This window comes from Rhamphochromis sp. 'chilingali' (genome assembly GCF_963969265.1).
Source record: "Rhamphochromis sp. 'chilingali' genome assembly, chromosome: 3".
Classification (NCBI taxonomy): Eukaryota; Metazoa; Chordata; class Actinopteri; order Cichliformes; family Cichlidae; genus Rhamphochromis; species Rhamphochromis sp. 'chilingali'.
The window spans coordinates 2355097-2368700 of record NC_137931.1 but is presented as its reverse complement, the minus strand read 5'-3'; the positions used below and the strand labels follow the sequence as shown (position 1 = coordinate 2368700).

Sequence of the window (13604 nt, the reverse complement as noted above, 5' to 3'; positions counted from 1 at the left end):
TATTGTCATTGTACATGTACGATGTGCATGGAATAAAAATGTAAATAGTAGGACAGCACGGATACAAAGCAGGATGAAGGCACACATTAGAGGGCAGGTTGCAAAGTGCTTGAAAGTAGTGCATTGGACCTGGTCTGAGTATAGAGTCTGTGTGTGAGTGACCTGAGGGTTACTCAGACCACGGCTCAGATTGGTGGGTGGGGTGTTTTTGAGGCTGGAGTGGGACCTCATTGACCTGAGGTGCCGACCAGAGGGCAGTGAGTCAAGTGGTGGGCAAGGTGCAAGGGGTCGCCTGTGATTGTCCTGGTTTCTTGAGACAGGATGAACTGGCAATAGCCTCAGGGGTGGCAGAGGCCAGCCGTTCTCCATTTATAATGAGAGGGGAGCGGACCTGTCTGTGCCAAGTCCATAAGTTATGTTTTAAATTCTCTACCCTGTATGCTGTCTCATCTCCGTCAGAAATTAGCCCAACCATAGTGGGCTAATTTCATCGTCAAATGTGCGTCATCCAGCAAATATGAGATGGTGAATTTAAGTAAAGTGAGTAAAACTGGGTGCAGATCATAACTCAGTTTGGATGACACTGCTGATTTTGTCCTTTAATATGCTTAAAAATAGGAGCAGGAAAAGGCCAATTCAGAACTGAACTGGGGATCATCAGATATGGACTAGCAGGCGCTGCCTGTAAATAAATGGCTATTATGGATGTTCAGGGCAACCAATTTCTTAGTCAACTTAGTGAGGAAAAAAATGGACTAACCAACTGGTTGAAAGCTAAGAGACACTCAGATATTAAGTTAAATTTGAGAACCGTTTAGTGAAGACTGAAAAAAATCTAATAATAAAGGCACTTTAAACCGTTTATGACATTCTTCATAGGGGTGCAACGATACACAAAATTCACGGTTGGGTTCGGTTCGATACTTTGGTGTCACAGTTCGATATTTTTTCGATACAAATAAAATGTTCATGCCTTTTTAATTTGTCATTTATTAAAATTATAAATATATATTTTAACTCAAAAGTACAGTTTTTAAATTTAACCCTAACCCTTGTGCGTGTTTTTTATTTTGACAGCGAATGCACACCTGCGGACCACTTATGTGCAGCCCTGGTTATTTAGCTCGTCATATTGCAGCCACAGAAATTATTTTGTCCATGAAACCATAAAGCTGCACTTTCTTTTTGCCTTATAGTCTGATTTGTCATAACTTCTCTGTTTTGTGGTAAGCTTTTCTTTGGCTGTCACTTCTTCACCCTGACCTGTCTTATTTGGCTCAGCAGAACTGAAATGCTTTTACACACTCACTCACATAAGCTCAGCGATTCTCTGCGCGATCAACCTCTCACATGTTTAAGCTGCGGGAGATTTCACTTGTCATGTTTGCATAGTAAGCTAACGATTAATAAGACGATGTCAGAGGAATTGGTGCACAAATTATCATCACTCACAGATCAGTGCTGTCGCTCTCTATACACAGTTCGCACGATTGCAAAGTGAAAGCAAAAAACAAGCGCAAATTCAAACGCGATTTCAATATGTCACATATTGACAGTGGCTCACCGATGCCAATGACATAATTACCCAGCTACATTTCTGAAAGAATGCAAAAGCATTGACATATATTTTTCCTACAATAGCCCGACGGGCAGGGAAGAGATAGATTTTGGTAGCCCGACTGAAAAAAATCGCTAGCCCCAGGACGTCAGGCTAGCGATATTGCAAGCCCTGTATCTGATTGAGGAATCACTCATCTTTGGAAAAGAGAGTTTATTACAGAGAAATGTCTCTTTCCAAAATAAAAGCTATACTATCCGCTTCTTCTGGGCTATATTCTCAGCAGCATAAGGAGAATCATGTGCTAACAGCTGTCTAAATGACTCGGCTAAAGTTAGTAGCATGCTTGTTGTTTTTGTCTTTGCACTAGGATGATGTCGGTGTAAATGTGCAGTCATATTCGTTGTGTTCCCACTAGTGCTTTCAGGTTAATCTCGTTGAAATGACCTTAACGCCACAACACGGCAAATCTCCGTTAACGAGCTACCGCCGATCGCCCCGTGCATGGGGCTAGACGGCCAACACGTTAACGAGCTAACTGCGCTAACACACTAGTTCCCACCCATGTAATTGAGCATTGCATGGCACATCCAACATACTGTTTTACTTTAGTCCATGACGCGCTTACCTTCAGGGTCATACGTCACATGAAAACCAAAATAATTCCAAACGCCAGATCTGAATGAGGGTGGGGGAGGTCCATGTTAAAAGGAGAGCTTAACTTCTGTCTCGCTAGCTTGCCCTGCGCTCTTCCTCCTGACTATGCTGTCTGTGTTGAGCGCTCAGTGGATCTGCGCTGGACAGTGCAGCCTAGGCGGAGTAGTCGAACACAGATTCACTGAGCGCTCAACACAGACAGCATCGTCAGAAGGAAAGTTGATAAAATAAATTACAAATGTTGTATTGTTCGATACATATGCGTACCGAACCGAAAGCACTGTATCGAACGGTTCAATATCGATACGAATATCGTTGCATCCCTAATTCTTCAATAATGAATCATGCTGCTTAACTGTGCAAATTGTGCATTAACAACAATGTTACACACCAGACAGACAATGAAGAAGAAAAACTTAAAATAAACCAATGATATGGAAAAATGTAAGTACAAAAGATCTTAAGAATAAGAAGGTAAATACATAAAATGTAAGATATTGAAATAATGTAACAATTAAACAAACAAATAGAAAATTAAGTGTAGTTGTGTGAGTTGTAATTTCACTGTTTAAAAACTTAGTTTTGTGTTCTTCTTGTATCAATAACTGTTGGCATCCTTCTATGTCTGTAAGCATCTGTGCAGAGGTAAAGAACACATTTAGAAATGTATATTTACTTAAACATATTTATGTATATTTACATATAAATGTTTCACAGATGAGAACTGTGTGGCCAATGTGTGGGAATCCAAGAACCGCGGTGTGAACGGCACCCAGAGAGGACAGATTGTGTGGAGACTGGAGCCGGGACCCTATTTTATGGAGCGTGAGTGTCTTGTGTTCTTGTTAATTACAAATGATCCTGTATTTATGCGATGCATACTTCCCGTTAATGCTGCATAGCTTTGTTGAGTTTGGTGATACAAACCTAATGATATGCTGTGGAGGCCAGGCTTCACCGGGGTCTGTGCAGGGCTTGAACAAGTGCATTAAAGTCTCAGTCTCCGTTTCTGAGTTGGAGATGCAAAGGACAACAAGGTTATATCAGTGGGTGATTCCATCTGGTTTGCATGGTTTGCATGAAATGTTATGGAACAAAGTTTGAACATATATCGTGGTTACTGTGAAATTTTAGCTTCATGTATTAAATATGTTTCAAGATACATAGATATTCATTTCAGGCCATTTTGTTGCACATTGAAATTTGAGGTGATGTTTATATATGAATATCTCACAAATTGTTGAAGGTTCAATTTTCACTGGTCTTTCTTACCATCAAAATAAACTTGAATTAGTAATGTGGGACAGATTTAAAGACCTGGTTTACTCCAAATTTCTATTTGTATTTAAAAAAATAATTATTTTATTTTAACTTGATACAAAATTTAAACATACAGTATATAATTCCTTATATTTTTAACTTCAAATACTTAGCTTTTAAATAGTTTTTAAAAAGTCATCAACCCACTTCCATGCCATTTTAAAATCTAGCATATTGAAATCTAGAGCCAGTTTCACAACACTAGTAAAACTACAGTGGATGCAAAAGTATTCGGCCCCCTTGAACTTTTCCACATTTTGTCACATTACAGCCACAAACATGAATCAGTTTTATTGGACTTCCAGGTGAAAGACCAACACAAAGTGGTGCACACGTGAGAAGTGGAACGAACATCAGACATGATTCCAAACATTTTTACAAATAAATAACTGCAAAGTGGGGTGTGCGTAATTATTCAGCCCCCTGAGTCAACACTTTGTAGAACCAGCTTTTGCTGCAGTTCCAGCTGCCAGACTTTTCGGGTCTGTCTCTACCAGCTTTGCACATCTACAGACTGAAATCTTTGCCCATTCTTCTTTGCAGAACAGCTCCAGCTCAGTCAGATTAGATGGGCAGCGTTTGTGAACAGCAGTTTTCAGATCTTGCTAAAACTTTGAATGTGTCCCCAAGTGCAGTTGCAAACACCATCAAGTGCTATGGCTCACACGAGGACCGCCTCAGGAAAGGAAAACCAAGAGTCCCCTCTGCTGCTGACGATAAATTCATCCGAGTCACCAGCCTTAGAAATCGCAAGTTAACAGCACCTCAGATTAGAGTCCATTTAAATGCCACACAGAGTTCCAGTAGCAGATATACATAATTAAATTCAGTTCAATCCAATTTTATTTATATAGCTCCAAATCACAACAACAGTTGCCTCAAGGCGCTTTATATTGGAAGGTAAACCCTGGAATAATTCAATTCCATATGTGTTCATTCATAGTTTTGATGCCTTCAGTTAGAATCTACAATGAAAATAGTTATGAAAATAAAGAAAAAACATTAAATGAGAAGGTGTTTAACCAGTAGTGTATATGGTGGATTAAATCCTAAAAGTATTTTCAGGAGGTCGCGACAACATCCGTTCTCTTCTGGCATCTGAGTAACAATTTCAGCCAGTGCTGTTACGGATCTTGTCAGAATTGATGGCATTACAAACACAGAAAAGTATGGTCAGATTTTGATCTGCAACATCCAAAGAAGAGCATTGGAATGTCTTTCACCGAGCCTGGAGAGCTATCTGCGAAGACTGCTTAAAGAAATGACAAAGATGCGTGTCTGAGATTGTTCAGCGTGCTCATACAAAATACTGACTTACATTGAAAATTGTACAGACTTTTTTTTCTTTACAAACTGTATTTCCATGTGTGTTTGCATGTCTTTCAATAAATCACTACATTTCCCATTTTTCTAGCAAATTATAATGAATGGTTGGGGTAACTCAAGACTTTTACACAGTGTGTAATATAATGTAGTAGCAGATTTATGTTTCAATTTTATTTAAATAAGGTGATTTTGGAATCAATGCTTTCTGTTGTTGGCACATATTTTACCAAGTTACATAACTCTTATGAAAATGTTTTTTAATACATGGAATTATGATCATAAAGGTAGAGTGTTGTGTTTTCTCTCTCCACAGCCGAGACAAAGATCTGCTTTAAATATTATCATGGTATAAGTGGAGCATTAAGAGCAACAACACCTTGTATCACCGTCAAGAATCCTGCAGTACCAGTATGTATAGCTGTCTGTGTGTCCCACCTTCTTTTCTCCCAGTGATTGTTGTGTCCTCTGTCCAGGTGTGGGCCCAAGCAGCTGCGATTTGTTACAAATGTATATGTTTTGTATCTGTCAATAAATAAAGGAGTTTAAATCAGCGTCACAGTGAGGACAAGCCAAAACTTGACCAAAATACAGGCTTTTACTTGGCCGTCTAATATATCAGACATGAGAAAACCTTTCAAAATAAAAGGCAGCTCAGCTCTACAAACTCCTTAAAACTTAAACGCACTCCTACATCACACTCTGCTGATCTCTTCCATAAAATGAAAGAAAAACACACCAGCTATATTAAAGGAAAACTGAGTTGTTACCGTCCCCCAGAGTGATTGGTTAACCTAGAACTGTGATAGGTCTGTCTCGCACAGGCCTATTGCTGGAACATTTAGAGACAATTCTACTACAGCACGGTGGCACGGTGGTGAGCACTGTTGCCGCACAGCAAGAAGGTCCTGAGTTCAGTTCCACCATCAGGCCGGGGTCATTCTGTGTGGAGTTTGCGTGGGTTCCCTCCGGGTACTCCGGCTTCCTCCCAATTGAGTAATCCAAATTGCCCATAGGTGTGAATGCGGGAGTGAATGGTTGTCTGTCTCTGTGTGTTGGCCCTGCGACAGACTGGCGACCTGTCCAGGGTGTACCCCGCCTTTCGCTCTATGACCTCTGGGATAGGCTCCAGCACCCCCCCGCGACCCTGAAAAGGATAAGCGGAAGCAGATGGATCTGCTACAATGGCAAAAAGCATGTGACCCCGTGAATGACTCCCCTAGATCTGCTGGACCTGGAAGTCCAGCAGTTCATCTAAACAAAAGACACTTATACCTAAGCAGACATAGATGTATTTACCGTACCATAAAACAGTAAGAGAAGGTACGACCTCTCTCATGACCTTAGGATGTGTGTGCCAGAACACTCTGGGAGGCACACACAGTCTTTGCAGACTACTAAGGATCAGACCTCTATCATTATGCAATCGATTATAAAAATCAAAGTATATATGAGTACATATTTCTAAGCATAAATGACAATTCAACATATAAACCTAGTTTTACTGGACCTCTCTTCGGCCTTTGATATGGTGGACCATAACATTTTATTACTAAGACTTGAGCACACTGTGGGTATTAGAGGCACTGCCCTCGACTGGTTCAAATCATACCTCGCTGATAGATCCTTATCAGTTAACTTAGGCACCTTCTCCTCTTCCTCCGCTCTGGTCTGTTGTGGTGTGCCTCAAGGATCAGTTTTAGGCCCTATTCTCTTCTCATTGTATTTGCTCCCTCTGGGCGCAATCTTTGAAAAATACAACATCGCCTTCCACTGTTACGCCGACGACATACAGATCTATTTTGACCTTACTGACGACCTTGCTGTGTCCCTGCACTACTTTCAAGAATGCATGCGGGAGGTCAAAGAATGGTTCCTGAGTAATTCCCTCGTTTTAAACGATAAGAAGACTGAGACTGTGGTGTTCAACAGTAAAATCCCTCGTGCCCAACTCTGTGCTGCCCTGGGTTCCTTTGCTAGCTCTTCCTGTGACTATGTCAGTAACTTGGGTGTACTGCTGGATAGCTCGCTCAAACTCGATAAGCAAGTGTCTGCTGTAGTGAGATCTAGCTTCCACCAACTGCGCCTTATCTCTAAGGCTAGGCATTATGTTCTGCACGAGGACCTGGAGAGGCTTATTCACGCTTTTGTGACCTCCAGGTTGGATTATTGTAACTCCTTGTACTACGGTCTTCCTTCTTCTCTTCTTCGTAGACTGCAAACAGTCCAAAATCCAGCAGCCCGCCTCTTGACTGGTGCCAGGAAATTTTGCCATATTACTCCTGTTCTAGCTAGCTTACATTGGCTGCCCATAAAGTACCGTATTCAATTTAAAATATTACTCCTTACATTCAAAACTATTAATAAATTAGCGCCAAGTTATCTTAGTGAACTTCTCAAACCACATACTCCTGCTAGAACACTCAGATCTGCCACTCAACTACTTCTGACCCGACCCAGATCTCGGCTGAAGTCCCGGGGTGACCGTGCGTTTGCTCTGGCTGCCCCGGTACTGTGGAATAACCTTCCTCTCGACCTCCGCGCATCTGACTCCATTGCACTGTTCAAATCACGACTAAAAACCCACTTATTCAATCTTGCCTTTCCCTCTAGTTAATATTTCTTTTATGATTTTATATGATGCACTTTTATGCTCATTTAAATTCTTGTTTGCTCTGTACCTGTTGCTTTCCTGTGTATCAGTGACAGCTACCTGCTTGCATACTTAGTACTTGCTTTGGTCCTATTTCTATTATCCTCCTCCTATTCTCTATGTTACTTGTTAAGCACCTGGGCATACCCTTGGTTTTTAAGTGTGCTTTATAAATAAAGTTTATTATTATTATTATTATTAACAAACTGTGTTCCCACCTGTTTCCTATCCCCCCGTTATCTTGTGTTGTCACAGTCTATTCAATGCCACTTTCTTCCACTGGCTTCCTCCTTGTGATGTGTTTTATTTAGTGTTTTGTAAGAACTCAACAATGAAACTGAAATTTCAGTTTTTGTGTGGTTTTCAAAGTCCTTTATTATGGATCAAATTGCCGCCTGACAAAAGAATGTGACCATCATGGCAACTCCCCTCCACTGTGTCCATTTCATGTTTTAGCTTTCTAAAACATGAAATGGACACAGTGGACTGGCCTGTCTATAACATCCTTTGCCGTGATATTGGGTTGATCATGGACCCAGCCGACTCAGTTATAGTAGAGGACTCTAATAGCCATCTTCACCTGAAAAGGTGAAGCATGACCAGAACAGAAGGTCCAGTACCTACCAGCCAAGCCAGAACAGCAAAAGGTGGACACAGTTATTCAAACCAATACACAAGAATCCATCCATCCATTCGCTTCCGCTTATCCTTTTCAGGGTCGCGGGGGGCGCTGGAGCCTATCCCAGCTGTCATAGGGCGAAAGGCGGGGTACACCCTGGACAGGTCGCCAGTCTGTCGCAGGGCCAACACACAGGGACAGACAACCATTCACACTCACATTCACTCGCACATTCACACCTAGTGGCAATTTAGATTAATCAATTAACCTATCCCCACAAGCTGCATGTCTTTGGACGGTGGGAGGAAGCCGGAGTACCCGGAGAGAACCCACGCAAACACGGGGAGAACATGCAAACTCCACACAGAAAGACCCCGGCCTGATGGTGGAATTGAACTCAGGACCTTCTTGCTGTGCGGCAACAGTGCTAACCACCGTGCCATAACCTTGAACTCAGCTTAGAACGTGATCAAAGATGTCTCTGTGTTGCTAGATTCATTTTTTTCCTCAGAAACTGGGAAGACTAGCCAGAGTACCCGTCCTAAAGGATGATGCTACCACCCCCATGCTTCACTTTAGGGATTATATTGGCCAGGTGATGAGCAGTGCTCCAGACATGACCCTCAAAGACTTAAATCTTTGTTTCATCTGACTGGAGAATTTTGTTTTGTCATTATCTGATAGGTTGCCTGGCAGGTGCCTTTTGGCAAACTCCATGCAGGCTGTTGTGTGCCTTTTACTGAGGAGTGGCTTTTGTCAGGCCAGACAGGCATAACTGTTGCAGAAATGGTTGTCTCATTGGAAGGTTATCCTCAGAGCAGCGCCGGAGCACTGTCAGGTTTTTCGTGTCATGGTCTGTGTGCGGCAGGCAGGAATGGAGGACCCAAATGCAGACTCCAGCATGCGAACATAAACTCAAAAACCTCAGCTTTATTGCTGGCATGAGTCAATACAGGAAATAAACTGGGGAACGCTAGAAACTAAACTAGAAACACACAACACTGAACAGAGGAAAACACAGACAATAGATACAAGGGTTAAATAAGGGAACAAGAACCAGAAAGGAAACACAGCTGACCCTAATTAAACAGATGAGACCGGGGAGACGCAAAACAGAACCTGACGCACACCGACGGGAGACTATCAAAGTAAAACAGGAAGTACGCAGAGACACAGACTAAGGGAACAGACAGATGCACATGAAGACAAGACTGACCTAACAGGGGAGGAATCACGAAGGCAAACCAAGACTAGAAATAGAGAATAAACTCAGGAGTAAAATCATACTGGGCAAAGAAATCTAAAATACACAGAGAACCGAATAAATTAACAAGACTCAGAGAAACAAAAACACAAACACTGGGTGGACGACCCAGGTACCCTAACACTCAGCTTCCTGACTAAGATGATAGAGGCCATGGTGCTCACTGAGACCTTCAATGCTATAGAAAAGTTTAATGTAGATGGAGTCCAGACCTCCTGGGATCTAACAATGTTTTACGATAGATCTTGTACAGTGTGAATTTGAGGTTTATCTGGGCCATACTGTAAAGGCAAAGCAGTATGTGCTCAGTGCGTGGAAAGGTGAGAATCTTTTAGTCACTAGTGACTAAAAAAGGACAGTGTGCCTTGTGTTGTAGGACTTTCCTTTGTGATGTCGGACTTTAACTTGACCTGCAGAACAGTTGACCAGTGTTCTGCAATCTCACAGTGGTCAGCACTAGAGCAGGGCGATATGACCAAAAATATTTATCACGATATACATTTGAAAATTTGCAATAACGATATAACTGACGATATAATTGACGATATAATTGACACTAGACAAAATACTTTACAACTCCACAACTTTATTAGTGCAAAAAAAAAAAACCCATCAATGTATTTTAACTTAAACAAGCAGCTGTTTTTATGTGCATTAAAGTTATATACAAATGTAACAGTGCAAATGCAATTCCTTGCTGACAGTTTAACCAAAGGGCATTTCCAGTGGAAATTGGCCGACATATCCTCAGCATAACCATGTATAATATCCACAAAACTTAAAAAGAGGTTATACACACACAATACGGTAACATTATGTTGAAGCACAGTACATATCACTCCGCGAGGCTCCGCCTACAATAGCCGTAATGCTCCGACAATCCATCAAGCGGTGCGGCTTCGTAGCTTAGCAAAGTCGTACTGAAACATTTGACAGATTTTCGAGCGCCGTGCACATAAAATCGTTTCGAGGTCAGTAAACACAACCAGAGTTCATACATAAGGCACACGGGATTATAAGGGGCTCTGTTGATTTTTGAGAAAAATCTAAGGATTGATTTGAAGTGTGCCGTGTTTTCCAAACAACACGGTAATAACGACGGCCCGCTAGCATGCGCTACCAAAAATAGTGCTTTGTTGTGTATCTGACGGACGAAAGCTAAACCAGTTCCACACCACTGAAGCTGCAGCATTTTTACAAACCAGTTCTGGTTCATGTTTCATTCAACGATCTGCTTTCGCCCTTCTCATTCTGCGTCGCCGTATGTAAACAAAGGCACTGCACATGCGCGTTTTACCCATATTCTATTGCGATATTTCATTTTGTTATCGTTGCCCAACATTATACCGGTGTTACTGTGAACGGTGTGATATGGCCCAGCCCTAGTCAGCACTGTTGCCTCACAGCAAGAAGGTTCAGTGTGGAACTAAACTCAGGACCTTCTTGCTGTGAGGCCAGGGCCTTTCTCTGTGGAGTTTGCATGTTCTCCCTGTGTTTGTATGGTTCTCTCTGGGTACTCTGGCTTCCTCACACCGTCCAAAGACCTGCAGTTAGTGGGGTGAATTGGTAATTCTATAATGCCCATAGGTGTGAATTGGAGTATGAATGGTTGTCTGTCTCTATGCGTTAGTACACCCTGGACAGGTCCAGGGGTACCCCGACCCTCTGCCCTAAGACAGCTAGGATAGGCTCCAGCCACACCGTGACTCAGAATTGGATAAGTGGAAGAAAATGGATGGATAATAAATCCAGGTTACACGAGGAACTGTTCAAGAGTTCAAGAGCTCACAAAATTATTTTTCACTCTTACTGACTCATCCTGATAAAATAATGGCTAATAAATTCAAGCATTAATACATGGAGCTTTGTGAAAAGAATAATATATTTTGGATAGTTTGTGGCTTTGGGAAGCCATAAACTGAATTTAAACAGTGAGATTCAATGAGGTGTGATTGTAGTGAGGGTGAATGGCACTAACCTCTCTCATGTGAAGAGATGTGAGAAACAGTCTTAACTCCACCCACTTAAGTCTTCCTGGTTAAACTTTTATCTGTTAGAGTCAGGGCTGAAAACATGTTCATTTTTTTGTTTTTCTTTTTTTTTGTCATCAGGTGAGGGGTGAAGGCCAGGTGGAGGAGCAGTCAGAGTATGAGCACTGTCGGAAACTTGTCAGCTTCACCCTGTCAGGTGAGATGAATGAGTCAGTGGAAATGTGCTGGAGAATGAATACAAAAATACTCATGAAGTATTCCAATTCAGACTTCCGAGCAGTGAACCTAAAGAAAGGGATGTTCTTCAACCCGGACCCCTACCTGAAAATGTCGATCCAGCCCGGGAAGAGGAGCGGCCTCCCAAAGTTTACCCACCATGGCCAGGAGAGACGCTCCTCCATCATATCCAACACCATCAACCCTGTGTGGCTTGGGGAGGTTAGCATAACTTCACACTGACTCAATAAGATTACCTTACCCAGCAGGCACTACAGAGCTTGGATGGAGCCGATGGGTGAGGGCACTCTATCTGTGACACCTATTCTAATAATAAACTGGCAGCCCTAAGTAGTCTTGCATGCCCTGGCCATTACAGTTCTTTTACTTCTAATAGAATTATCATTAGCTCACTGTCACATGAACATCCATTTTTATTTGAACCATTTCACTACTCAAATTTCTTATTCATGGTACTAATTAGACTTGTACTTTATGTTTTTGATTAAAAATAAAGATTATTTGTTATTAGCAAAAGTACATATAGATAAACTGTTCTAATGCTTTGTATCACTGTAAACATGGATGTCTGTATATATTCTAGAGGGCATACAGAAGAAATGTATAAACTGAATCAATTTCAGTTTTGGTTTTCATTGCATGCAGTTTATTAATAATTAAATTCAATTATCTACATCTTTACCACACATTTGACTACATACAGGTACTGTAGGTGCAGTAAATGGTTAAATGATACTCATTGCAATATGCTGGGCATTCACTGATAAGATTGAACATACCGTATTAGGCTACGTTCACACTGCAGGCGAAAGCGCATTAAATCCGACTTTTTTGACCCTCTGCGACCATCTATCCGATCATGGTGTGACAGTGTGAACGGCACAAATCCGATATTCTGGGACACTTTCGTATGTGGTCCTGAATCCGATACATATCCGATGTTTTAGAAAGCGACTGCTGTTTGATGGTCATGTCGCATTAAATCCGTCTTTTACATCACTGACACAAGACAGACGCCAATTATCAGCTCCGGAGAAGACATCGTGAACGCTTCCTGTCCATCCAGTGTAGATATCAGTGAAACTGTTGGGAAGACAACGTTGGAGAAACGTGAACATTTTATTTGTCCTGTATAATCTGCAGATTCTGACAGAAATCTGCAGCTATCCTTTGAAGCACTGCTCCTCTAAAACAGCAATAAGGATCATTATTAGGTTATCTACATTATTATGTAAATAACAAAATAACTTGAAGCAAAATTGGGAAACGTAAAGTCAGAAACAAGTCTTTATATTAAGGCCATCAGTCAAACAATACTGTTGCTCTGGGTCTAAACAGAGCGCGTTGTGCGTGACGTCTTCTTTTGCGCATGCGGCCGCTTTGAGCGTTCACACTAGAGCGCATTTGCTGTCGCATTTTATTTGTAGTGTGAACGAGCAGACAAAAAAATCGGATTTGTTCAAAAACTCAGAATCGAGCATTAAGACCTGCAGTTTGAGCGTAGCCCTAGAGGCTGGGATTAGGTAAAGATGGTCCTTGATGATCATCTATGTCCAGCTGAGGATGAATTTGTATACTCGTGTAGTTAAAATAAATGAACTTACAGCAATAGTGTTGACTCTACTCTTTGCCTTGGCAGAGTAATAAAAGGAAAGATAGAAGAGACAACTATAGTTATGTGGCAACATATGGACTGATGTATTTACAATCAGCATTTTAATCATGAGCTTTAAGGCAGTAATAATAGCATTAGCCATGTTTAGCACATTACTTTCAACAGGGGGTCAGGCTGTCCACAGACACAAGGTTCAGCTCTTTATCTCACTGCAGAATCCTTTCATATTCTTCACGTATGTCTTTGTTGGGCAGAGTGTAAATACAGAGGCTGTATTTGTATAAGCACAGATACTTCTTAGCAGTGCAAAGCTATCTGCACAGCTCTGCAGAAAGATCCAGGCAGCCAGTGTGTCTCTCTCTAACCA

At 41.6% G+C, this 13604-nt stretch overlaps 1 protein-coding gene across 3 annotated transcripts in view; it reads left to right on the top strand.

Moving 5' to 3' along the window:
* Nucleotides 1–13604, top strand: part of hecw2b (HECT, C2 and WW domain containing E3 ubiquitin protein ligase 2b) — a 78688-nt gene that overhangs the window by 10113 nt on the left and 54971 nt on the right. For 2 of the 3 annotated variants that reach the window (XM_080876841.1, XM_080876840.1), the window contains exons 3-6: nucleotides 2933–3040; nucleotides 5175–5269; nucleotides 11506–11581; nucleotides 11654–11823. In XM_080876841.1, coding sequence (XP_080732967.1) covers nucleotides 2933–3040; nucleotides 5175–5269; nucleotides 11506–11581; nucleotides 11654–11823 — 449 coding nt within the window. Of the gene's footprint in view, nucleotides 1–2932; nucleotides 3041–5174; nucleotides 5270–11505; nucleotides 11582–11653; nucleotides 11824–13604 lie in introns of those variants that run through there. The other variant, XM_080876842.1, reaches the window with a different exon arrangement.